Here is a 25,711-nt window from a genome sequence, read left to right as displayed (position 1 = left end):
TGTGTGTTTCTTAGTATAGTGGCTAGTACTATATGAAGATAATTTTATATCATTATTAATGATTTTATATCATTATTAATCAGTAGTAGTATTATTCTAGGAGTGTATGGTAGACTGAATCCCAGTGACAATTTCTTGTGTAACTTTTCCCTTTTGGGGCCTTGGCACTTCTAGGAAGACACACATTGGGGGACAGCGTTGCTTTATTTCCTTCATGTTAGCCAACCTGGTAAGGGAGTGGGGCCCCTCCCTTCACTAGGTCTTCCTTGCTGGGAGCCCCTCCCCAGCTTGTTTGATGTCATTCAGGTGAGAACCCGCTGGCTCTTGGATTCCTTTGTATTTGGGTAGGGAAGGAAAGAAGGGAGACAGCATGTTTAATTCTAGACTGTTAAGTGTAGTTTTCATTCTCTGGGCCTATACCCTGTGATTGTGAGTTGAGGGATTGATGTGGGCTGGGTAGGGAGGTGGAAGCCGTGGTGTGTGTAGCAGACACACAGCAGAGCGACACCAGAGCCAGCAGGGTTCAGAGACACTTTATTGACGTGAACAGGGAGTTCACTGAAAAACACCGCGTACAGGCATTAGGTTGTTGAGAGCTTGCGTGGTCAGGAACAACATTTCTAAAGTTCAGAAAAAGCTTGGCTGTGGAAAGTCAAGAAGAAGCCACATGAAGGTGACAACGTGGTGACGAGTTCCATGGCTGTACGAGTTTGCTGATTGTGTTTGGTGCCTCACAAACCCACAAGCACTCGTCCTTCGGTGCCTCCCTCCCTGTCACTCTGCCCAAAAAAGAGTAATACCAGCTTTGAGGCTTAGCTGGCCTATGATAGGGGTTGAGTCTGAGCTACAGCTCAGACTCGCTTCAAGTGTACATCTCCTGGGTCCTACTACAGCCTCAAGTAAGGGGAGGGGCGCCAAACATGAGTCGTCTACCATGGTAGAGTTTTAAGAGACTAGGAAAGGCTTGGATGATGATATTTTTAAAACCTAAGAGCACAGGGCACAGTCAGGGTCTAGACTGCTGCCTGACGCAGAGAGGGAGCTGAAACGCAGAATGAATGCATGATCGGAGTAATGGACGCAGAGAGGGAGCTGAAACGCAGAATGAATGCATGATCGGAGTAATGGCGCACCAAGTACTACACAGGTACGTTTGCCGTGACTAGGAGGGTTCACTGGGTTGGGGGCTTTTCATTTACAAAAGGAGGGGAGAGGAAGGTGGTTTTTGTTTTATTTTTCCATTTCCACTTGGGAAGGGGAGCCAAGATATATCCTGAAATGGGTCTAGCTCCTTGCTGCTTCTTCCTGCCAAGATGCAGTTACACGGCCTTTTCTCTGATTTATGTCAGGTGGGTTCACAGATTCTGAGATGGGCATATTTTCCTTTCTGATCCCGTAGTTTTGGGGGAAGAAAAGGAGGTACTATCTCTTCTCTTAACCATTCATAGCTCTATACATATTTCCAGCATATTCCTGCTTTGAAAAATTCCTTTCCTACTAACATTTCTAGTTTGGCATCTAAGGAGAAACCGGAAACTCAGAGAATCAGAGATCCGGGTGTGTGGGTGTTTGGGGATGGTGACTCTAAAGGACAGTGCTTTTAGATGGCCTGAAAATAAAGGCTAGTGTCGGGACAGGTGCTGACCGTCAAGGTATTTCCACACAGGCGTTGGGGCTGCGATGCAGGGCTGAGCTGATGGCAAAGGTCAGTAGGGCAAGGTGCTCACAGGGCCAGCAGACTTGAGCAATGAAGGTCATGGCTGTTAAGCCCAAGGGAAGGGAAAACCAGACCCAGCCGAGCTGGCCTTGAGTGAATTGTATTATTAAGCATCAGTCAGGGGAAATATCCAGCACCAAGACAACAGGTGGGGTTCCTAGAGTGATGATAGCCCTTGAGAACATTTCTAAGCCCTTTAATAAGAACAGCATGCCAGATAAAGCTTCCGGAGCAGTGCACGTTTATCTGGGTCCTTGGTAGGAATATGCGGAGGAACGGGGAGTGAGTGAGGATTTGAAGTGGGCTGGTGACCACAGTACCTTGTGGATTTATAGTCATGATCAAGTCTCCCAGGAAGGAGTTTAATTGCAATTCAGGAGAAATAATGAGGTACAAACCAACGAGAAAGGGGAAACGAACATGAGATTAAGACTCTGAAAGCACATTTTCAGCACGGACCAAGAAGCAAAGTGGTAGAGGAGCAATCGAGTGGGATTAGGAGTGAGCGAAGATGTTTAACATCTCAGGACAAGCAAGAGAGGCAAAGATTAGATGGAAGTAAAAAAAAAAAAAAAAAGTGAGAGGAAAGGAAGCAGCTATGGTCTCAGTGGAAAGAGAGCTGGGCTAGGGCTCAGAAGACCTGAATTCCAGCTCTCCATTTACCAACTATATGAGCTTATGGTTTGGTAAAGCTTCTTAGCCTCAGGCAGTGTGTTTCTTCCTTTGTTAACATATTAGCAATATCCACCTCACAGAGCTAGTTGTGGAGAAGAAATAAGATAATTAAAATGCTTGGTAAATTATATAGCTTAATAAAGAAAGCATTAAAGATGAGAAGAGTTGAGAAGTTAGGAGGAGGAAAAGACTAGAGAAGATTACTTGTAAAGGATAAGAAAAAAAGAGAGGTACCATTCAGCTTCATTAAAAATCACTCAGGAAATATCTGAGTTGGGCTTTTAAAAAGGAAAAAAAAAGCAAACGTGCATTCTAGATCACAAGTTAGATGCGTGGTCTACTGAAGCAAGAGGGCAGTGGAGTGGTAGAAAGTAGTTTCTGCGGCAGGCTTGTCATCCACCAGCCACGTGACTGGGAAAACCTCACAGTAATCCAGGCCTGTTTTCCTCACAGGAAAGTAAGGAAAATCTATATTCTGTCCCCTATTTCAGAGAGATAGTGTGGGAAATTACCAATGAGAACAGCCTTGAATTTCTTGAAAGTATTTTCTTCAATAAAATCAGACTCTCGAATATGTGAACAAGGACTAATTCAAGTGCTTTCCCAGGGGTGGCAGAGATGAACTGAGTTTGTCAGGTGAGGCCCAAAGCCAAGAGAGTGGGATCTTTCCCCATAGATTCCCCTGGATCTGAGGGACATCTTGTTCATCGAATCCCAGTCCCATTCATCTTCTCACATCCCGTAAAGCATCCTTCCCCCTCTCATCACGAGGTGCGGAAGGACACCACACTTACACCAGTTACTCAAAGTGAAACATGAGATATTGACTAAAATGTTTCCAGTGTTCATCTGCTCTCCTAACATCTAGGGAGAAAAACAAAAACAAACAAAAAACTGGACATTATGAATTCACAGGTGAAATATTTGGAAGCCATCTAGCCTGTCCCTCCTCTATCACGTCACTCATTTGCCATCATCTATCTCAGACTAAAAACATGTTTCTTAGTTAAATGCCATTCCCAGATGCATTCCCCTCCTGGAAGACGTCTCAGATTCACAAATCTTTTCACTAAAGAAATTCTTCAAATCTACCTCCCATCCTTCTCTCTGCCTTTTTGGCCAATTTCTAATTACCTGAATCAGAGCTAACCTCAGCCAGGCAATCCACTCAGTTCTGTGCCATGGCCAAACTCAATTTCGAAGTCTTTTCCAGAACAAAATTATCCCATCTCGGGAAGTGTAAACTGGACAGCGCCCTAGGCTTCTATCTGCTCCAGTTTATCCTTTGAAGTCTCTTATCAGTGGAGTCCTGTCTGAGTCTCCATTGCCTCCTGTATGAGTAATACTACTGACTTACAGAAATTTTGAGAGGAAGAACTTGGGAATTTCAGTCCCAGTGCCCACAGGAAAACAATGGCACCCAGCCATCTCCGGTGGTGTGTTCACCTGGCAAGGCACACACACGTTGCCCCAGGAGCATCATGAGCATGTTGTATGACTTCCCAAGTCCCCTGCCCTCGGCTTCTTGAAGGACTGACACTAACCCAGGCCTTTGAGACCTCTTGGGATCTAGCCCTGGAGCACCATGGTCCAGAGAACCTTTTAGTCCATGCTTAGTGAACTTTCTATCACTGGAGGGCCTAGAAAGGCATGCTTTGCTCTGATGCTCCAGCCAGTGGGCCAGGAACTTAGAAAAACTGACTTCAAGGAATCCCACTTCATGACACTCTTTTGCTTTAACCCAAACTAATCACTCCAGCTTCCTTCCGTTAAGACCTCCATTCACTTGCGGCAATGGAGAATGAGCCGGCTCCAGCAAGAAAGGGGCCCATGGATTTGCCGACTCCAGCACGTGTTCAAAGTCGGGTGGAGCACAGGGGAGGGGTCCAGTTGGCATGGGAGCTGCTTGCTTGAAAGCAAGGGCAGGCTGAGGTTGAGTCGTGTAGAAATGTTGGCTCCTCGGTTCTGGCAAAGTCTTGTGGTGTGTGGAGGTCTGATGGAGTTAGCAAGTCAGAGGTGACAGTTCAGAGGTGAGTGGATGTATGATGAATGAACTGAAGGATGGACGCGTGAAGGGAAGTGATGTGGCCCCTGGGGCACCCTCCTGACGCTGTTGACATCACTGAACATGGGATAGCCAGCACTTCAGTGTTCAGGCCACCTACCAGCGACAAAACAGCTCACTGAGAATTGCCAGCCCGGTCCAGCCCAGCCAAAGGCTCTCTGACCTAATCCACGATCCTTACATAGGAGGGAGAATGGGGAATTATTTTTTGTCACTGTGGGTAAGGAGTTCAAGCTGCCCCAACACTCAGGCCAAAGCAATTCACCTTCTGAAGGACTTGAACCTCGCACAGAACATTATGACTACTTGGGCATCAACTTAAAGAAGTACCCTGAGGGTGGGGACTCTGGGTAGGGTAGAAATCTAAGGGACCAAATCTAAAGTCATTTTGGTTTGTGGGTGTCAAGGTCACTTGTACAACCTGCCTCCTTATCTACCTGCCCCTCCCTTCCCTGTACATCACCTCCAGTTGCCCCCTTCTATTCCTCCACTGGTACCGCAGAGTTCTCTTTGTTCTCCGATGGGATAGCCAGGTAGTCAGACCTGTTGAAGGAGAGACAGGGGAAGAAAATCAGTGCATTTGTACCCAGAGGTGCGAACACAGGAAAAGGGAAGAAGCAAGGGCCACAGGAACAAGGATGTCTCTAGAACACCTCTGCATTTCCTTCTCACCATGTTACCCAAGAGAAAATGAGAATGGCCCTTTCAGCAGACTAGAATAATAACTACTTTTGTTTTTTCCTTCCACCAGCAATGTATGAGTCTTCTCATTTATCCACATTGTTCTCAGGACTTAGTACTGTTAGATTAAATCAGCCAAACTGATGGATGGGAAATTACATTTTATAGATCTTTTAATTTTCCTTTCCCTGATTACTGGTGAAGTTGAGCATCTTTTCATAAGTTTATAAGCAATTTGGGTTTGTACTTCTGCAGTATGACTTCATTTGTTTACCAGTTTTTCTTCTGAGACATTTGTCTTTTTCTTTGACGATTCCACGTCTTGAAAATATCTTTTTTTTTTCTTTCAAAATTTATTTATTTTATTTTTGGCTGCGTCGGGTCTTCGTTGCTGCGCATGGGCTTTCTCTAGTTGCGGCGAGCGGGGGCTACTCTTCGTTGCGGTGCGCGGGCTTCTCATTGTGGTGGCTTCTCTTGTTGGCGGAGCATGGGCTCTAGGCGTGCGGGCTTCAGTAGTTGTGGCACGTGGGCTTCAGTAGTTGTGGTTCGTGGGCTCTAGAGCACAGGCTCAGTAGTTGTGGCGCACGGGCTTAGTTGCTCTGTGGCATGTGGGATCTTCCCGGACCAGGGCTCGAACCCACGTCCCCTGCATTGGCAGGCGGATTCTTAACCACTGCGCCACCAGGGAAGTTCAGTATCATAAACTCTTTACTCTAATAGCTGTATAAGAAATCTTTATATCTGATAGGAAAAATCCTACCAGCCACCTCCCCCAAACTTATTGTTCTTTGAAATAGGCAAACTATGGCCCATGAGCTAATAAAGGCTGTTACTTGTTTAAAGGGTTGCACACAAACAAAACTAAAGAACAATAGGGGACAGAGACCCTCTGTAGCCTAAAAAGCCTAAAATATTTACTATCTGGCCATCCTCTGGCTTAGACTAGTTTTAGCCTTTGGGCTTCTGTATGACTTTTAAGATCAGCTTATCAAGTTCCTTGAACAATCCAATGGGTATTTTGATGGGAATTTTACTGAATTTGCAGATTAATTTGGAAGAGAGTTGCCATGTTTGTAACAGTGAGGCTTTAGTCTTCATTTAACTCAAATCTTTCAGTAAAATTTTGTAATTTTCTCCTTAAATATCTTACACGTTTTTATCAGATTTATTCCCAGGTACTGGAGAGTATTTGTTGCTATTGTAATTGAATTTTTTAAAATGTTTTAAATATTGAGATGTTTCTCTAAATTTTTGTGGCTGGAATATAGGTGTTTTCATATTTATAAATATAAATATTTTGATTTGTATCAACAATCTTATGAAATGTTCTTACTAGTTCTAATAGTTTGTCTATAGATCCCCTTGGATTTTCTATATAGGTAATCATATTGGCTGTGAATGATAATTTAGCTTCTTTCTTTACAATTCTTACTCTTTTTCTTTTTCTTTTTTTGTATTTACTTAGTGCACCACCTAGGATCTCCAGTATAGAATAGAAGCAGGTATCCTTGACATGTTTCTAATATTATAGGCAGTTCTTCTAAAGTTACAACATAGATGATATTTGCTGTAGGTTACATTAGTTGCTGCCATTAATCAGTTTAAAGATGGTTGGTGTTTAGGTTTAGATTTATATGTATTTATCTTGCTCAGGATATATTGTGCTACCTGAATCTGAAGAGTCATACCTTTCCTTAGCCACTGTATCTCTGAATATTGTCTCTCCTCCATTTTCTCTCTTCTATTCTAATCGATCTTCTCAATTTTCGTCTTCCTATTTCTTTGTGATATTCCATTTTTTTATATCTCTGTGCTTCATTCTGTGAAACTTCCTTATGTTTATCTTCTGGTTACCAGTATCTAATCTCTGGTGAACCAATCCATTGAGTTTTGAATTTTATTGACTGTATTTTTCATTTCCAGGTTTTTCTTTATTCCTGTTCAAACCTGCCTGTTCTTTTTTCTTAATAACTTATTGTATTCTTATGTTTTGGTTCCTCCTCTTGTTTTAACTCTTTTAAGCAAATTTATTTTCTATATTCCACCAGGTCCTTCTTGTGTCTGAAGCTCCTGGGGTTTAATCCTGCCATTTGTTACTTCTCTTGCTCATGCTGGATTATTTCCTGCTGTGTCTTTTAGTTTTGGATGAGACTGTGGAATCAGATTCATCAATGCTTTATCTGGGGAGCACTGTTAAGCCTCAGCTAAAAGTGGGTCCCTTCAGAATAGTTTTTCATTTGCGTCTACATGGTTATCACTGTCTGGGGACTAATTTTTTTTTATTGACTTTCTCAGTTTAGAGGTTCCTGGATCATGTGGGTAGCATAAATTTAAATCCCAAACATTGTGAGAGCAGGCTTGTGGTTACCAGTTCTCAAGAATCTTTTATGTTTCTACTTGGAGTCAGGCCAAATAGATATGTTTCCTTGGCTTTTCTCTGGGCTGGTGGACTGATGATTATCTACTGATCTATCTTTTGCATGAGCTGTAGCCCTCTGAGGATCCTGGCTCTGCTGGTGACCTCAGTTCCAACTCTGTTTCTTGTGCAAGGCCAGCTGTGGGCACTTCCTGTCCAAGTGTGGGTACTTCCTGTCCAAGTGTGGCCACTTCCTGTCCAAGTGTAGGTACTTCCTGTCCAAGTGTGGCCACTTCCTATCCAAGTGTGGCCGCTTCCTATGCTCAAGCACTGAAATCTGATCACCCAGGTCACCAGGAATGACAACCTCCCCAGCATATCCTTTCTTTCCTTCTGTCTGGTCAGTTATAATTTTTTACTTTCCTGAGATCATAGATATCAGGAAAAATGATACTTTATCAAGCATTTCTAGGTGATAACAGCCTAGGGTTTTTAGCTTATCGCCTCCACTGTGTAAATCTGTGAGGGTTATTTTCTCTCCTCTCCCCAAATTACAAGCCAACACGGCCCCTTAGACTCTGAGACCCCATCATCTGTTACCTGTGCTCGAGTGACTAGGGCCTTGGCGAAAATGGCCAAGGTACAGTCTGGATGTTGGAGCAGAAGAGCCCCTCTCTGGGTTTTCAATCACGGCCAAGCTCCAGGGGGAAGAACATGTTTGGAGCTCCTTAGCTAATAGACGGCAGAGCCCAGGTGGCCTGACGAGCTCTGTGGTTTACAGCAAACAGCTGAATGTAACGGGAACAGCAAGGACACCAGACAGGCTTCGGTTCAAATCCCAGCCTTTCCTCTCATTATCTGTGTGGCCCCAGCAAGCCACTTAAGCTCTATGAACTGTTTCAGCATCTATAAAATGGTCATAATAATGCTAATGTCATGGGATTGTGGTGGCAGCTGAAGGGCTTTACATAGTGGTTAAGAGTGCAGGGCATGAGTTAGCAGGCACAAAGTCAAACCTTGCTTTGCCTCTTATAATGGTCTTGGGCAAACTTTCCCAGGCTCAGCTTTCGCATCTGTAAAATGGGTATATTCATGCTGCCTACCTCAAAGGTTGTTGTGAGGAAAGTGGAGGACTGTGTAAATTGCTCACCACCTCAACTATGAGAGCAAGCGCTCGGAAGGTGCGAGCTATCATTATTTTGGCATCTTTGGACTTACGCATTTTCTTGGGCTGCCTCTTCGGCCTTTGAGACCTTCCTGTAGCAATATATCATCTCGATGAGCAGCCACAGAGTGAGGAAGACCAGGAGGATGTACATCATGATTTCTGAGACCACAGAGGTGAAGTCCTCTCCAGCTGCAAGGGGGAGAGTGAGGTTCACAATATGCATGTCCAACAAACCCAGAGCTGTCACTGAGGTCTGAGATATATGAGGCCTATTTTTAGGTATGTCTTAAATAAGCACTGGGTCTAAAGGAACGCAAGAGGGTATCAATGAGATTTAATATCCCCTAATTCTCCTGTCTGTCAGCTTTCTCACTGACGTTCTTCAGATGCTCCGGAGGGAGGGATGAGGGAGAATGATGGGTGGAGGAAGAAGTCATAGAGCACTGAAAGGAATCCTGGAGCTGTGTGAGATACATACAGCTGGGTCCCAGTTTTCCTACTTCCTGGTGTGTGAACAGTCATTTCCCTGATTTGAGACTCAGTTTCTTAATTTGTAAAGTGAGGGTAATAATTCATACCATACATTACCTAATGTATTTAAGTATTCTAGGATTACTTAAAAGTCTGGGGAGACTTAAAAGTCTGCACAGATGTGAGGCACATGTCTTAGTTCAGCCGACTCTGTCCTCTGAGCTTAAGGTGGTGGAGCGTGGTATCCCCAGGAAGAGGGCGTCGGAAAACATGGACAGGGCCACGTGGACAGTGCCGTCAGCCCGCCCAGTGACCTGAGCATGTTTTCTGCAAGTCTGGATGAGAAGCAAGGACGTTCCCAGCTCATCTTCCCTCCAGGTCATCCCAAACCCAAACAGAAATGAGGGTTGGAGAATTCCACATACTAACCAGGCTGTCCTCAGAGTTCTACTTCCGGAACACAGATCTGATCCTGCCGTATCCCTACTGAAAACCTTCCAGTATTCCACACCGCCCTGAGCCTAGAGACCTGACTCTCTGAACAGGGCACAGGAGGCCACTCGCTGTGCAGCCTCCCTCACCTCATTTCCATTTGGTTGGCCAGCAAAACCTCTCTACTCATACACGCTGTGGTTTTTTGGAATCTGTGGACGTTTCTTCTTTCTCTTCCCTCTTCCTAGATTGTATCTCACACCCCAGTGCTACCTCTGTCCCAACATCGCCTCCTGCTTTTCAATCTCCCAACCACTTTTCTAGACTCCACTGAAGTCACCTCCTCTGTGAAGCCTTCCTCAACTTCTCGTGCAGTTATTATTCACGTTCTTCTCCAGGCACTTTTCCATCCATCTATTATAACACTTCCCAGATTGTACTGTGATGTATTTATCTCTCTTCTCTACTGACTGTATGCTTACTAAGAACATATTTATTTCTGAATTAACAGCCTGTTGCCTAATCCTAGAATACTTCAAATATTCAATAAGTATTTGTGGAATGAATGAATGTAAATAAATATTGATATTCCTTGTTTCCTAACCAACAAAAATGACAAATAAAACACGATAGGGAATTCCCTGGCAGTCCAGTGGTTAGGACTCGGCACTTCCACAGCCGTGGCCCAGGTTCAATCCCAGGTTGGGGAACTAAGATCCCACAAGCTGTGTGGTGCAGCTAAAAAAAAAAAAAAATTTTTTTTTCATTTAAAAAAAATAAATAAATGAAACATAATACATGGCTAATGTCCCGACATATATTCCTTCCTAGTGGCGAGGAAGGCTGCAGCCACATCTCCCTTTGCGAGCTCTCAGCAGCAAATTAGATTCATGGTTATTCATAGGGTATAAGTCATCCCCAAGGCCTTGCTCATTAAAAGCACAATATAGGCACAGCCATGACCTTCACCTCAGAGAAGCCGTCCAAGGGCTCCAGGATCACCCAGGTTTCCTAACTGGAGCTGGAGGTCACAGTTGCAGCTTGAGGCACAGGAGAATGCCGGACACACCAAATGTCTTCACTGTCTGACAATGGGCTGGTTTGCGGTGTGCTCAACTTCAAGCCCCCTATTTCCTTTTAAATGCAGTAGCCAGCAGTAGTACCGCAGGAGGCTGTCCTCAGTAGCTTTATTTACCTCTAGGTGAAGAGAACTCAGATTTCTGTCTTAGAGCCAGGAGGTGAGAGCCTATGCCAGGATCAGTCCAGCCTGAGCAAAGAGAAGCAGGGAGATTCTCTGGGACCACAGGGATGGAGCAGACGCGGGGAATGTGTCACGGTGGAGCGTGCAGCAGTATGAGAGCAGTGAATATCTGGGGGTGGGGATGCAGGGGGTTGCCAAAGGGGTCACAGGGGGTGGGGAAGAAAGAAAAAGAAAAAGTGGCAGGGAGTGGGCGGTGGTGGAGGGAAAAGAGGCAGTGGAAACACAGCTAACAGAGGCAAAGATCTGGACCGCAGTCCTGCTTCTGGCACTAATGCGCTTCATGTCTGGGCAAGCCCTCCTCTTCCAGAGCTCTGTCTCCCAGCCACAACATGAGGCATCAGAGCTGCACCCTCCCACCACCTGCGGAGTCACTTCAACTGACGTTCGCCAGACCGCACCCCAACCTGCTGCACTCACACCGCAGCAGTGGTATGGAGCCGTCTGCACTGAAGGAAAGCCCCCTGGGTGATTCCGATGCCAGCTCTTTGTTCAGACCCCTGGACTGAAAGAGAGCCAAGCTTCCTTCCAGCCCTAACGTCCCTAGGGGCTCTGTGGCTCTGATGACAAACTTGTTTCCCCTCTATTCTTACCCAAGTCTGGCTCTGGTGCCCGGCAGGCAGGCAGACTGGCTCCACTTTGCCACCCTTTCCACTGGCTGCGCGAAGGTCTCTGGAGGCAAAAGCCTTTGAGAGCACAAGGTGGAGACAGAGGCAGCTTCCTAGGGCCTGGCTGTCACCAGCCGACAGTCCCGAGGGTGAACAGCAGAGGGCGCCAGGCTCCCTTCCCCCGGGGGCACAGGTGTGTAAACAGAAGAGGATAATGGAACTTCTGAACAGAAATATAGCTTAGAGAGCTCCCAGTCCAACCCCTTCGATTCACACAAGAGGAGACGGGCTCAAAGAGGGGAAGAGGCTCATCAGGTCTGAGCCAAGTGGCCTGAGAGTCCCTGTGCACCATCTGGATTGACCTACCTTCCGTTTTCGTCTTGTCTAAATCATGACATCGCTCACTCTGCTGTGCACTCTCGTTTGCTTCATGAATTTTATCACCATAACACAATAAAAAAATAAATACACTTGTGGCCTGGAAGTCGGGATTCCTGGCATCCTTTTCTAGGAAGAGCCTGGCTTTAATCTGACCTCTCCTTTCTTTCCTGCCCCACACCTTTTGCCTGTTCACTGACCTGCATCTTGAGGCAGATGCAGAATGCTGAGAACGTGCTGGAAATAGATTGTCTAGGAAGGGCTAAGTAAAATGGAGTCCTCATTTAGCCTGGGTGAGAAAACACAAAGGGAGATGCATATATCACTCTTCTGCCACATGAAGGGACATTTGCAAGGGGCGAGGAGCCACAGTGCTCTGAACAAGGAGTCCATTGAAAGCAGAACAAGAACAGTTCTAAGTTCACCCTCAAGATTCCGGATTCGATCGCAACAGAAACTTTTGAGTTAGGTTGATGAAAGAACTTCCCAGCCTAACAAGGAACCAGCTGTGGGAAATCGGGAAAATTTAAAGACTGGAGAGCAAACCACGTTTCCCCTTCTCGTAGCTGAAAGTGAGGTTATGTAATGAGAGACGCCACGGATGGGGAGGGGGTTGCTTGTATGATTACTGTGCAGGGAGACAGAAGACAAAGACTGTCAGACTTTGGTTTACAGCAGCTGTTCTCCAAGTGCGTCCCCGGCAGCATGACAATTTGTTAGTCATGCGAATTCTCAAGCTCCACCTACGGAATCAGAAAGCCCAGGTTTGAGAGGTCCTGCAGGGGAATCTGAGGCTGGCTGAAGTTAGAGCACCGCTGGTTTAGAGGTTTGTATGAGTCACAGACAAGAGGGTAGATGACCTCTAGAGAACCTCAGGAGATTTCTCTGAGCCCATTGAGTCGGAGATTCAACGCAGGCCAGAATAGGTGTAACTGTCTTGGCAGTTTTAGGTTTCAGGGAGGCTGTCCTCTTTCTCTAAGGGTGAGAGTCCAGGGACCGGGTCAAGATTACTGCACTATCATCTCCAAGCCTTTCTGCTTTGAGGAAAGACACAGAGAGGCAAGCTCTCGGGCAGCTTGCAGAAAGCTGGCCGCCCCAGGAAGACAAGCCAGTGGTGACATTTTTAGATATCACCACTCCAGATACATGGGGTTTTGCATTCTGCAAGGGGCTCATTTGTGTGGAAACCCGCTGTCCTCCCTCTCCCAAGAGCAGCGCACCCAAGGGATCCTGTGCCCTAGCCTTACCCTCCTCGGTGACGCGGAGGGGGATCAGCCGGGTGGTCTTCACGAAGGGGCGATGTGTCTCAAACTCAAACTCCCGGGACACGTTGCAGGTGTAGAGGCCGGAGTCGTTCAGGGTGACATTGAGCACAGTGATGGACACGTCCTGCAAGTCTTTGCTCCCGTTCCACTGCAGGCGTCCCTGGAAGGGGCTCTCCACCTCCTGGTGGCCGTTCCGATACTCATAGATCTGCAGGTAGAGAAGCAGAGGGAGTAGGAGAGAAGACAGGGTAGAGGTGGGGACAGGGCAGAGAAAAGGACCAGAATGGTGCTCGGATGCAGGGACAGGGACAATGTTACCAGGAGCTCCCAAATGTGGGAGTGGGATGGGCAGCTCAGAGGAGGGCAGGGAAGAGAGCAAAGACAGGGAAAGACGGGCAAAGGCACACAGGTGTCAGGGCACATGGACACGGCAGGAAGGGGTGGGCAGGAAAAGAGGGCTGGAAAGAAAGAGGACAGAGGAAGGTGAGTGAAGTGTACAGGAGATCAGGAGAGGGAAGTTGAGAGAAAGGAAGGATTGGAAGGAGGCAGAGAGAACAAGAGAGAAAGGTGTGTCATGGGGGCAGCCGGGGAGAGATTAAGGCAGAGAGGCAGCTTCATTTGTCATGAAGACGTCTGAGAGCTCTGGCCTCCAAAAGTGTCTCTCGGAGCTGGTGCCCTTGGAGGGGATGTGAGCAGTCGGGGCCAGGCCACAGGAAGGGGACCCAGGCTGCTTAAGTGGCCCACGTGAGCAGAGAGCTGCCAGCCAATGTGCACACGTCAGCTCTTCCACTCTGGGCAAAATGAGATCTGAAATCTGGTCTCTACATTTCTCTTCTCAAACACTTCCACCTTCTGACATAGGTTTTTTTTTTGCTTCCTTCCACAGCTGTGCAGTCCATCTAGTTTCTGCTTGCCACGTGTGGCTACTTACATTAAAATTTAACTTACTAGGAATGAAATAAAATGTAAAATTCAGTTTCTCAGTTGCACTAGCCACATTTCAAGTGTCCAGTGCCACCTGTGGCTGGTGGCTACTGAATTGTACAGCACGAATATGGAACATTTTCATTGTCACAAAAATTTCTATTAGTGTTGTTCTGTATTTCCAGCACAATTTTTTAAGTTTCTTTTCTTCCATCTGAGTCACCTTCTCCTCACTTTGGGCAGGCCTGGAAGCAGAGCAGGTGGCTGGCATATGACCAGACCTGAGGCTCGTGGGGACCTTTGCATCTGGTCAAGACGTCCAGGCTCCTGTAACCTACGCAGTAGCCTCAGTTGTGGTCAGCCCTGAGCCAGGCACTAGGAAGCCTACTGTCCCAGGCCTGGCACCTGAGTGCAGCAAAGCCACATCAGAATGGCACATCCAGCCTCAAGTGAGAAATGAGTCCAGCTTTAGGAGAGCTAGACAGAAGAGCAAGCAAAACTCAATTTCATCCTAATGTTGTGTCTCCATTAGGTCTTTGTGGGGAAAAACTTGCCCCCAGGAAGATGAGGCAGTGCAGTAAAAAGGGCTTTGTATCCGCTGTCAGACGACCTGGTTCAAATCTAAGCTGTCTTACTAACTTAATTTCTTTGATCCTTAGTTGCCCCATTTGTGTGTGTGTGTGTGTGTGTGTGTGTATTCTCTATCAAACACTTATACAGTACTTCTTGTATTCCAGAACTATTCTCAACGCATTAAAAATTATAGCACATGAGTCCTGGTAACAGCTCTGTGAGGTAGCTATGGCTTATATCCCCATTTCAGAGATGAGGAAACTGAGGCACAGAGAGAGACATTAAGTAATTTGTCCAAGGACACAGAGTTAAAATAAGTTGTGGAGTCAAGACTCAATCCCAGGCAGCCTGGCTCCAAAGACAGCGACAGTGTGAATAATGGTCATCCCCAAGTTGTTGTTCAAAGTATATGACAACCATTTTGGCACTGGCACCAACCCATCAGAACTGACATTGGCCATGGCTGATCCCTTAGTTCCTACATCATGGGAGGTCTGGAGGTTCCTAGTGGGAAGGATGGTGATGAAGCCACTTGGGAGATTTGGCACAAGTAACCACTATAGGACTATTTGAATATTTTACCCACTGATGTGTGTGTACCAGCTGCACATCAGTTTTGGTCGTGCCTGACATTCTTATTTCACTGAGATTGTGAGACTTAAATGAGTTAACCTATGCTATCTCATTTAATGACCCTTGGAGTTATTTCAATGTTTCTATGAAGTTAATCCATCCAGTAGGATGGTGCAGAGATTCGATGAAAACACCTGCACGGTGCCTAGTGGGGTGACTGGCACACAGCAGGCTCTAAGTACTATTTATGCCTTTCTCCTCCTTACCCTGCTTGTAACCGGGAGTGCCCAGAGCTGGCCTGGAGCCCTCCCTTTCCCAGAGGCTGGGCTAAACTAAGGCTGTCAGTGATCTGCAGAGGAACTGTCAGTGCTCGGGAGAGAAAGAGCCGGTGTTTGTCAGATGTCATTCCCCAGACTTGTCGGGAGCCAGGCACACAATGGCAGAGGCCAGCAAAACAAAGGGCAGAGTCAGCAGTCAGACATACAAGGAAATCTTTACCGCCCTCGGGCCTGTAGAACCATTCCACCACCGTGGTGGCCTCCACGTCCTCCCTCTTCATGCAGGAGATGCAGCGCAGCTTCATGGGATTGCCCTGAACGGCCTCCGTCTCCGAGGGCACTTCCACACACACAGGGAAGCAGACACCAGCTGGGGAGAGCCCGGACGCCAGGGAAGGGACAGGAGGTGTTAGGGGAGAGGCAGTGGAGACCAAGGAGGGAGGGAGGAGAGACAGAGAAGGCAGAATCATGAGACAAGCTGGAAATAGCGTGCACATGTACGTTTATCCCCAGGTACACCCTCTCACAACGGGCAGGGACGAGGCAGCGTTGACTGAAAGCCTCCCCGGAAGCAGCAGGGATGCGGTACAGCTCGGACCTCAGCTCTGCGCTCAAGGACTTAGAGTCAAGGTGGGAAACAGGGCACCCAAGCATCCATCCATCAACCACCCATGCACCCCTTCATTCCACCAGCACCCACAGAGATCTTCTCTATGCCAGGCCTGACGCTGAGATACAAAGATGAATAAAACATGCTTCACGCCCTAAAGACATTTACAGTCTAGCAGGGAACACATACTCCTGTCGTTAAACCAGACCATGGTGAGTGACACACTAGAGGAGAGGCAGTTATTCCTGGCTGGGCTGGGAAGAGAGGAAGAGAAGGATGGTGAGACTTAAGGCCAGAAAGGTAGATTGGACCCATGTTGTGAAGACCTCTGTATGCCCTTCACAATAGGAGGGGTCACATGTTTTAAAGCCTTAGAGAGACATAATCATATCTGTGTTTTATGGAAAATGTAGGTCATTCTGATGCATGGTGGAGGATGGAGCAGCAAGGAGGAGAACGGTGAGCTGACCACGGGGTTGGGGCGATGATCTTCACCCAAAGAGGAGAGAGAGACACACAGTTAAAAATGAGAAGGGGAAAAAGAGAAAATAATTTAAAAAATAAAAAATAAAAAAGTAAAAAACAAAAACAAAATGAGGAGGGGGGGTCAGATTGGGGGGCACCTTGGAGGCCACACGCAGGCCTGGACTTATAGTTCCTGCCCTCTAGAAGCTCATGGCCCATTACAGAGGGTAAGTACATCAGACTGAAAATTCAGAATGAATCAAAAGTGGGACGTGGCTGCCAAGAAAGCAAGTGCAAACGTGGGCTGCGTTATCAGATGTTCACTGCAGGACAAAGGCGGGGCAGTCCCCCTGTGCGGTTCAGAGCAAATCTGGACCACTATGATCAGCTCAGGGTGTCACATTGTACAAAAGGAAGTTTTCAACGAGCGCATGTGCAGAGGAAAGCAAGATGGAGAAGGGTCTGGGGGCAAAGTCTGGTAAGAACAAAGGGGGGACCGGGGGTGCTTAGCTTGAACACCGACACACCTGTCTTCAAATATTTGAAGGTTGGCCTGTGGAAGAGAAAATAGATTCTGTCCAACTCCAAAAGTCACAAGAAAGTAAAGCTAACTCAATTAAAAAAATTTTTTTTTCTTTCTGGTGTTGAAGCTGTTAACAAATGCAAAAAACTATTTGGTAAGAGAGTTTGCATCTTATACAGAAGATTCAAAAGTGAGATGAATCACCAACGATTCTTTTTTTTTTTTTTTTTTTTTTTACCAACGATTCTTGTATCAGAACTTCTAACCCCTTCTGAGGCTACCTTCTCATTAATAATAAAAACAGAACCCCTAAAAAATGAAATAATACACATTGTAATTTAAAAAATAGTCCACAGTGAATGGTCAGTCTGTTCCTCTACTGGCAGACAGTTCTTTCTAAAAGCAGAGAAAAGCTTTATTTAGAACTTAAAATGAGACTGACCGACTAATTATGAGTCAAAAAATGAAATATTTGACTCAGAAAGCAACAAATTTAATTTTTAGACATAGAGTTTAAAAACTAGAGGCACTATGATAAAATTTAACATATCAAGGTAAAATAAATTTTATTGGCTTTAAAACTCTCAACAGGCAGAGGGTGGTTTTATCAGGCAGCCTGCAAGAGGCTCTCCTGCTTCTGCATATGGGTCATCGCTTTAATCGGGGGAGGGTCCATATCTAGAGAGAACTGATCAGAAACATTTTCAGAATATGAAGAGTTTGAAAGCTTGAGTATAGGCCCGGTTTAAAAAAAAAAAAGCATGGTTTGTGCAAAAGTTTGGGAGTGGATAGAGGTGTAGAGTGTGCACTGAGAACCCCATGTAGCAGGGAGCCTTGGGGCACATTCATATTTAATGAGACGTGGTAAAGATGAGTTAGTTCAATGATGATGACTTCAGAGAAGAATAGGAAAATGTACCAAGGAATGTACAGTTACACTTATAGAGGCAGAAGAAAGACAGTATTGGGCAACTGAAGGCTTGGGTTTGATAGACTTTTTTTTTTTTTGGCCGCGCTGCGCAGCTTGCAGGATCTTAGTTCCCCAAACAGAGATAGAACCCAGGTCCCTACCGTGAAAGCACAGAGTCCTAACCCCTGGACCGCCAGAGAATTCCCAGTTTGATAGACTGTTTAACCTCTCTGAGACTCAGTTTCTTCATCAACAAAATGCTGAAAATAATATCTATCTAATAGATTTGTCATGCAAATGCTATGGGATGATTTCTTCGAATGTGCTTTGTACATTCGTTAATGTTATTTTCCTTCATTTGTTTGTTCACTCATTCAACATATATCGAGTGCTTATTGTATGCCAGGCACTGCTCTAGGCACTGAGAACACAACAGGGGACAAAACAGAAAGCATCCCTGCTCTCATGGAGCCCACATTCCAGTGGAAGGAGAGAGAAAATAAGCAACATTAAGCTGCAATAAGTGCAATTATAAGAAAAAATAAAACAGAACAGAGGAGTTAGAGCATGCATAGAATCATCAGAGACTCACTGAGAAGGTGACATCAAGCAGGTGTTGAAGGAAAGAAAGGAGGGAGCAAGCTGTATGAATATCTGTGTGAAGGTGTGCCGAGGAGATAGCAACTCGAGAGCCCTACGGTGGGAGTGTGTTGGCAAAAGCAAAAAGCACAATAAAGTACAGGGCACAAAGTGAGAGTAGAAGGAGATGAGGCAGGAGAAATAAGCCAGAGCCGGATCATGGCTGCTCTTGCAGACCACAATTAGAACTTTGGCTTTTGCTTTGAGCGACATGGGAGCATCGGAGGCTTCTGAGTGGAAGAATGACATGATTTATACAAAATTACATGATCTGACTGCTATGTTGAGAATAAACTGAAGAGGTGAGGAAGGATAAGGGTGGAAGCAAAGAGAACAGTTAAGAGGCTGGTACAGTGATCAGACTGAGAGGTGGTTCAATGATTTTGCTTGTATGAAGATAACAGTAGAGCTGCTGGGGCTTGAAAGTGTATGGTTTGCTGGACTAACATCCTTGAATAGGTGAGAGGTGATAGCCTCTAGTGAACAAGTAGATGAGTTGGTCTTAAATATAAACACGGTTAGTTCATTTATAGTTAAAGGAGGGAAGGCAGAATACATGTAGTCAGGATGGTGAGTAGGGCACGGCAGCCTCTCTTTGTTCTGAGTTGCCCCTGAGTAATCCAAGGTATCACCAGACAGCAAGCCCCACTGATCGCCTTCTCCTTGCCAAAGTCCAGTTTGAAGTCCTAAGAAAGAACTCAGCTCATGAGGTCAATTTAATTCATGAGGTCCTGGATAGAACATTGCAAAATGGCCACAGAATCCTCTCATCCTTGTTTGCCTTCCCTTTGCAATATGACTTGCTGCTCCTTCCACCAAAAGGTAAAGTATATTTCTCCACCCTGTAAGTCTCCAGTACACTATTGCCTCTCTTTCCAAGAAATCCTCTAGATATCCAAGAAAAGATTGTACATATGGTAGACGTTCAACCCACATTGCTGACTGTAAATAATAAACTCCTGGAATAATCTTGACCAAATCATTTGACCCATGGTCTCCTCTTCAATGTCTATAGTAATAATGAGGAAACCAGAGAAGGAAGAATATATTAATTATGATTATATTTAACTAAGGAATAGCATCAATCTGTTATCAGGTGGATAGTAATGTGTATGTAATCAACTCCTCTAATAACCCCAAATCTTTTTCTTCTTTGGTTATTGCTATATTGCTCCTCTTGACTTTGCTCTACAATGCTAAGAAAATAAAGGCTTTGATTAGATTGTAAATACTTTCCAAAAGGGGGTAATAAATGATGTTATTTGTAGATATTAACTCCCTGAAATGAGTTGGTCTATCAGATTAGCCAGTCACTTAGCAGAGCCTTGAAAGAATGGGATGTAAAATGGGTTACTGGGGGAAGAGAGGAAAACATTCCCCGACACAACTGACCCCTGGGAGAGTAGACCTGGAGAGGAAAAACAGAGAAGACACTAGGAGGTAAAGAATGAGTAAGGCCCTAGGAAAGGCAATGGCATGGGAGAGAAGTGGAAGAGAGGCTCCAAAGAGGGATGAGAAGAAGACAGACGCCCACCTGGCAATCCTGTATAGCAGCACGTATGTCCATAAGAGGAGCTAGAACAAGCCCTGGAAGACTGAAATCAAGAGATAAGAGTTCTCTAGCAAGTCCTTTCCCCTCCCCTGCACTCATTTTCTCATCTCTAAATTGGAAATAATACTGCTTTCCCTGACTACCACCATAGGATTGCTATGGGGACCAAAAGAAGTAATAGATTGAAAATTGCTTTGTAAACTGGAAAGCACAAGGCAAGTGTAGGTTCTATTATTATTATTATGATGATGATGATGATGATGATGATGATATACTTTATTGAAGGAAATAAGGGAATTTTGTTCAATTCACGCAGAAAATAAAAGAATGGAAAAAATTCCATTCATATTGGGAAGGGTGAACACATCTAAGTTAAGTGCTTTCCAATGCTGGGATTACATGCAAATAAAAAGATATTGCATTTGTGAAGCGAGGCCCTCTCTCTTACATTTACTGGCAAGGTTTCCTGAACTATCTATCTCTCTTTCCCTTCTGCAGCTTCTCAATTTGGTGAACCAACATACAGAAGCTGAGGATGGGCAAGGATAGGTGTAATATGCACACTCTTCCAAAGGTTTATTGTGGGGGAATTGAGGGGTGGGGAGGAGGATGGGCATTCTGCCTGTTTTAGCAATATTCTGTAAATATTTCCCCACCATTCAATTGTGCAGCTAAAAGGGACGTTAGATATCATCTGCCCCAATTTCCAAACTTATGTATTTCCAAATATACGTATATGAGGAACAAAATACTCTAAGGTTATTACATAGCAAGCTAGTGGCAGAGCTAAGACTCCAATCCAGGCTTTGTAAGTCCTAGTCAAAAGGTCCTTGGCCTATAGAGTGCTCTCCCCCTCCACTAGAATTCAGGCAAATATGCTAAAAACTTAAATTAGGGTGTGGGAAGAAAGGCTCTGTAGAATCTCACCCCAACCTTCTCTACAACTTCATCTCTCATTGCTTTACTCATGCTCTTTCTTATACAGCCCAACTAACCTCTCCTAAGCCCCCTAGTCTTAGCCTCCCCTGAGGACATCACAGCCTTAAGTCTTCAAAGCAGGTGAGATCATTGGCAACCTATTATGTCTGTTTCATCTTCAGGTCTGATCTACTCTACTGGGGATGGGTGGCGGTGAGTCTGCCCTTGGGACTGGCATTACTCTCCCTCTTTGTCCTTCCCAGCCTGTCTCAACAGGAAGCTTGGCTCTGCTTCTGGTCACATGCAAAATCCAGATAATGCTGGCAGCCAGAGTTAGTCCTGGAGGCTTAATAAAGTGATACAAAGGTAAAGAGGCTGTTCCCATCAGCATATCTGCCACTGCACCAGCAGAATGAGTTCCATGCCAACCATAGAGCATAATCCTATACCTAGTTTCAGTAAGGCAGGTGGGCATGCTCACATCTAATTATACTGGTTATTGATTTTTAACATGGAGGAATGTAGCTAAGATCATGTAAAGCAATTATCAACTGGAGAGCACCTATATTTGACCTGAGGATCTAAGTTACCAAGACTGAAATGCCCATAACTACACAACAACCACACACACACACACACACACACACACACACACACACTACTATATCCTCATCAATACATGCAGATGCCCATACTAACATGCTCTGACATACACTAGCATACACATTCAGACCCTGAGGCATACATCAACACAGTAAAGCATTCTCTCAATCACACATTCAGATATTATCATGTAGACTCATTAACTCCCACTACACGCATGCAGACACCCCACTCCAAGCCCATCTCTAACACCACTCTGCTCAGCCTTACTGTTGCAAGTATAGGACTCCCTTATTTGGAGGGAGAAGGTCACCTCACTCCTTCGCAGCAGACAAACAAGAACCTATTTATCTTTAAAGGCAAAAAAACTCAGCCCCCCAAACGCCAAAGCACCTTAATTCCACGTGTTCATGAAAAAGAAGAAAGATGCAATTCCCAGGTGCCTATTTATCTAATATATAGCTGCAAATGGCTGAAGCCTGTTTTACTTATTGAAATTAAACAGATGGATCAACAACTAGTTTCACTCTCAAAATGCACGCATCCAGATTTTTTAAATATATAAAAATTAATTCAAAGACCTCATTGAGAAATGAAATGTAACTGTAACCGAGATTTTTAAATAATGAATGTGACTGCATGCTCTTTCAGCTACGGGAAAGGGAAAAAATACTTTGGAATTAACAGGAAACGGGAGGAAGGGTGGAAAAACCACCAAGGGAGGTTCAGGAATAAAGCAGCACGGGAGTGGGGAGGCCTTTTTCCAGTCTCAAAATCCCAGCTCTCATGGAACCCCTCTGGATCCCGTGTCCGGGAGACGTGCACAGAGGGAAGTCAACCAGGGCTCCTTGTTGTCACCAACGACATCAATAAGTGTTATTACTGTTAGCATTATTACTGTCATCTGCATCTCGCATGGCAGGGTGCTGGTACTTACCCCACAAAATGAGCAGGAGGGAAGCCAGGGGAAACAATCTGTTGAAGCCAGGCATCTTTTTCAGCGGGTGGCTTCCGGGGCTAAACAGAGAGATTCCCTGGGTCAACAACTCCTCCCTCTCAGTACTTTCGAGGAAACCCTCTGGGACGAACTGCTCCAAGGGGGCGACTTTCTGACTGAAATAAGGGCCAAGTGCCGTTGACTGGGGAGGCTCTGCGGGCTTCTTGAGTCGGGCGGGGGTTTCAGCTCCCGGCCACCCTAGCGGACTGCCCCAAGTCGAGGGAGTGGATCGGCAGCTTGGCGCGCTCTCCCCGGAGCCCGTTGCTGGGATCCGGGTCAGCACCACGGACAGAGCCTTCCCCGCCCACCCGGAACTTCCAATTCCAGTCGCTCAGCTGCTTCCCCTGTTTGAGCCTCGGGGAAAGCTCAGCTCCGAAGAGAGCGGCAGGCAGGCTCTAGGCGGCTGCGCTGCCGGAGGGGTCCATGTTGATCCACCTCTCACCTCCCTACCAAGAGTTACGCTCCGACCAGGATCCACCCAGACCCAGGAGCGCCGGCTTCGTCCGCCCTGATCGGCTTCTCCAGCTGGGCCTGCCCTCACACCCGAAACCACCGGGGCTGCCGTCTGAGCTACAGAACTCGTTCCACCTCAGTCCGGTCCACACCCGCCGAGCCTCCCCGGGGAGGTCCGGAGGGGGGCCAGGAAGGAGGCGGAAGCTTCTGTGGGCCTGCAGATCGTGCAGGGGCCCGGACCCTGGGTGGCGGGTGACCAGCGGCCCTTCTCCAGGCGCCCCGACCGTGTGTGCACCGTCAGCCTTGACATGCGCAGGCGGCTCTCCACCGCCACCGCCACCACTTACCCGCCCCCCCACCCCAGTGCAATACTCCCCACCCCCAAACAGGCGTGCCCCTCTCAGGGCCGAGCGCGGCTGCCGAGCGCAGGGGCGGAGCTCGGAGCGGCGCAAAGACCTCAGCCCCCGCGATTTCTCTGCTCGCCGGCTGTCTCCAGGTCTCCCTTTCGCATCTCCACACCTCTCCCCAGCACCGGCACGCCTCCTCTCACCAATTCACACCCCCCACCCCCCGCCAAGCAACCCCACTCTGGCTCCTGCACAGACATGCGAGCTTCCAGCTCTGGGAAGAGGAGGGCCAAATCTCTTTCAATGATGTCATCTGCAATGTACATGCTACATGGCTCCTGGCTTCTCTCCCCCGACCCCATTCCCTCCTGGTATATCCTTTTGTCTAGCCTTGATTAATTGGTACCGGGCACCCTGAACGCAGCATAATAATCCCTGCTTAGAAGCGGGGTTAGAGGGAGGCGCACCTGTTCCCGTGTTCACCTCCTCACTGGCTTAGGAGGTGATCCAAACGTCTGTGCAGCAGCGGTGTTGGGGGGTGGAGCAACTCCCCCTCGCTCTAATCACTTTGTTGTTGTTGTTGTTAAGTTTAAAAGCAGATAGACTGTGGTTTGGCTTCTTCCAACTATTAGCCTCACCCTAGTCCTAGCAGCTGTTTCACTGCTCCTCCTCATCCCTGGAAGGGAAACCTGAACGTTTAAATTTAGTTATAAACTCAAGTTGACATAATAGATTAGGAATGCCTGGAACCGAGTGAACGATTAATACAAGAACCTCTCCCCCCTTCTCATTCCCTACTGCTCCCTTTCCGAAAGGGGAAGCTTGACACTGATATTCCAAAACAGAACGGCAGAGTAACAGCTGACTGTAAGTGAACCATATGCAGGAAATTCTCCCTCCTAACATATCACAGAGCAACAGAATGTCCTTCTTCCTGGGCAGGGAGCCACCAGGCCATACTCTATGTTGCTTTGAAGGCCAGCCCTTGAATCACAGTGTGTTAGACCTGGATGAGAAGTTAGAAGTCGACTTAATTCAACTTCCTTTCCAATTCTTGAATCCCCCAAGGACATTCCTGATGAACAGCCTTGGCCTTTGTCAGGGATGAGAGCTCACTACTTCACAAGTCAGTCCCTCCTAATGTTTAAGGAAGTTCTTCTTTATATTCAGTTGAATTCTGTACACTCTTCCTTCCTCGCCGAACTCCATTAAGTGGTCGGCAAAATGTTTTCCTTAAGAGAGAGCTATGCTTCCCCACATCCCACCCCAGACTTTTTTGTTTGGGGCTAAGCTTCGTAAGTTTCTTCCAGTGTATTTTCTGGTAGTTTCCAACCCTTAACTACCCTGGTCACTGTCTCAGGAGGATTTTTAGTTTGTCGGCATCATACATCCAAAAGAAGAACTGATGTTTTCTGCGGGGTCTGCCAGCATAAATCCAGGAGAATTATGGCCACAGTTGCTTTAGAGGGTACGTCTGTTCAGTTACATTAACAGCCATATCTCACTCATAATGAGCTATGGTCAGTTAAAATCCCTATTTTTCACTCAACTTGTTGCAGAGTTATCTTGTACTTATACAGGGAATCTTGGGGGGGGGGGACACCTCTGTGCTTATTGCTGTTAAAATTTATTAGTTTAGGGCTTCCCAGGTGGTGCAGTCGTTAAGAATCCATCTGCCAATGCAGGAGACACGGGTTCTAGCCCTGGTCCGGGAAGATTCCACATGCCGCGGAGCAACTAAGCCCGCACGCCACAACTACTGAGCCTGAGCGCCTAGAGCCCGTGCTCCGCAACAAGAGAAGCCACCGCAATGAGAAGCCCGCGCACCGCAACGAAGAGTAGCCCCCGCTCACCGCAGCTAGAGGAAGCTTGTGCACGGCAACGAACACCCAACGCAGCCAAAAATAAATAAATAAGTTAATTAATTAATTAATTTTTAAAAATGTATTAGTTTCAACCAATTATCCCATGCTATTAATAATTGTATTGAATCCAGATTTAATCATCCGACATCTCTCTTCTTTAGCTTTGTTTCATCTTTAGGCTTGATAATCACTTGATCCAAACATAGATTTTTTTTTTTTCAAATATAGATTTTTTTAAATGGATAGAAAAAAAAAGAGTTCTTTGGCACGAGTTTAGAGACCTTATTCTAGTTTGACTAATTAGACTTCTTTGGTATTATTGCTCAATCACAAATAAATACCCAAACATATCTCCCTATTTTCCGTATTTGTAACGTAACACATTCTGAAAATTTAAAACGAAGGGT

General features: G+C 46.1%; 1 protein-coding gene across 4 annotated transcripts; it reads right to left on the bottom strand.

Moving 5' to 3' along the window:
• Nucleotides 1–514: 514 nt before the first annotated feature.
• Nucleotides 515–24,110, bottom strand: SCN3B (sodium voltage-gated channel beta subunit 3). 4 transcript variants are annotated; one of them, XM_036862047.1, is made up of 7 exons: nt 23,907–24,110; nt 22,580–22,659; nt 15,629–15,792; nt 13,057–13,282; nt 8,713–8,851; nt 4,921–5,000; nt 515–4,553 (listed from the first exon to the last, which is right to left on the bottom strand). In XM_036862047.1, the coding sequence occupies exons 2-6, from the start codon at nt 22,632–22,634 to the stop codon at nt 4,937–4,939; spliced, it is 648 nt and encodes a 215-aa protein (XP_036717942.1). In that variant the 5' UTR covers nt 22,635–22,659; nt 23,907–24,110; the 3' UTR covers nt 515–4,553; nt 4,921–4,936. The 4 variants fall into 4 exon arrangements, with proteins under 4 accessions (XP_036717942.1, XP_036717940.1, XP_036717941.1 ...); XM_036862045.1 differs by lacking the exon at nt 23,907–24,110 and adding an exon at nt 23,308–23,405; XM_036862046.1 differs by lacking the exon at nt 23,907–24,110 and adding an exon at nt 23,308–23,405 and having other exon boundaries at nt 515–3,256.
• Between the last annotated feature and the right edge of the window lie 1,601 nt (nt 24,111–25,711).

The sequence above is a fragment of the Balaenoptera musculus genome, chromosome 8, assembly GCF_009873245.2.
Source record: "Balaenoptera musculus isolate JJ_BM4_2016_0621 chromosome 8, mBalMus1.pri.v3, whole genome shotgun sequence".
Taxonomy (NCBI): domain Eukaryota; kingdom Metazoa; phylum Chordata; class Mammalia; order Artiodactyla; family Balaenopteridae; genus Balaenoptera; species Balaenoptera musculus.
Note: the sequence above shows the minus strand (reverse complement) of the source record. Positions and strands in the feature narration are given on the sequence as shown.

Bases quoted from the DNA above. Each gene is read 5' to 3' on its own strand.
- SCN3B (XM_036862045.1), bottom strand. From the start codon at position 23,402: ATGTCAAGGCTGACGGTGCACACACGGTCGGGGCGCCTGGAGAAGGGC. The intron at 15,793-22,579 runs GTAAGTACCAGC...GGCTCTCCCCAG, and splicing joins CCTCCTGCTCATTTTGTGGG to CTGGTGTCTGCTTCCCTGTG. The intron at 13,283-15,628 runs GTATGTCTGACT...CTCTACCTGCAG, and splicing joins AGGGCGGTAAAGATTTCCTT to ATCTATGAGTATCGGAACGG.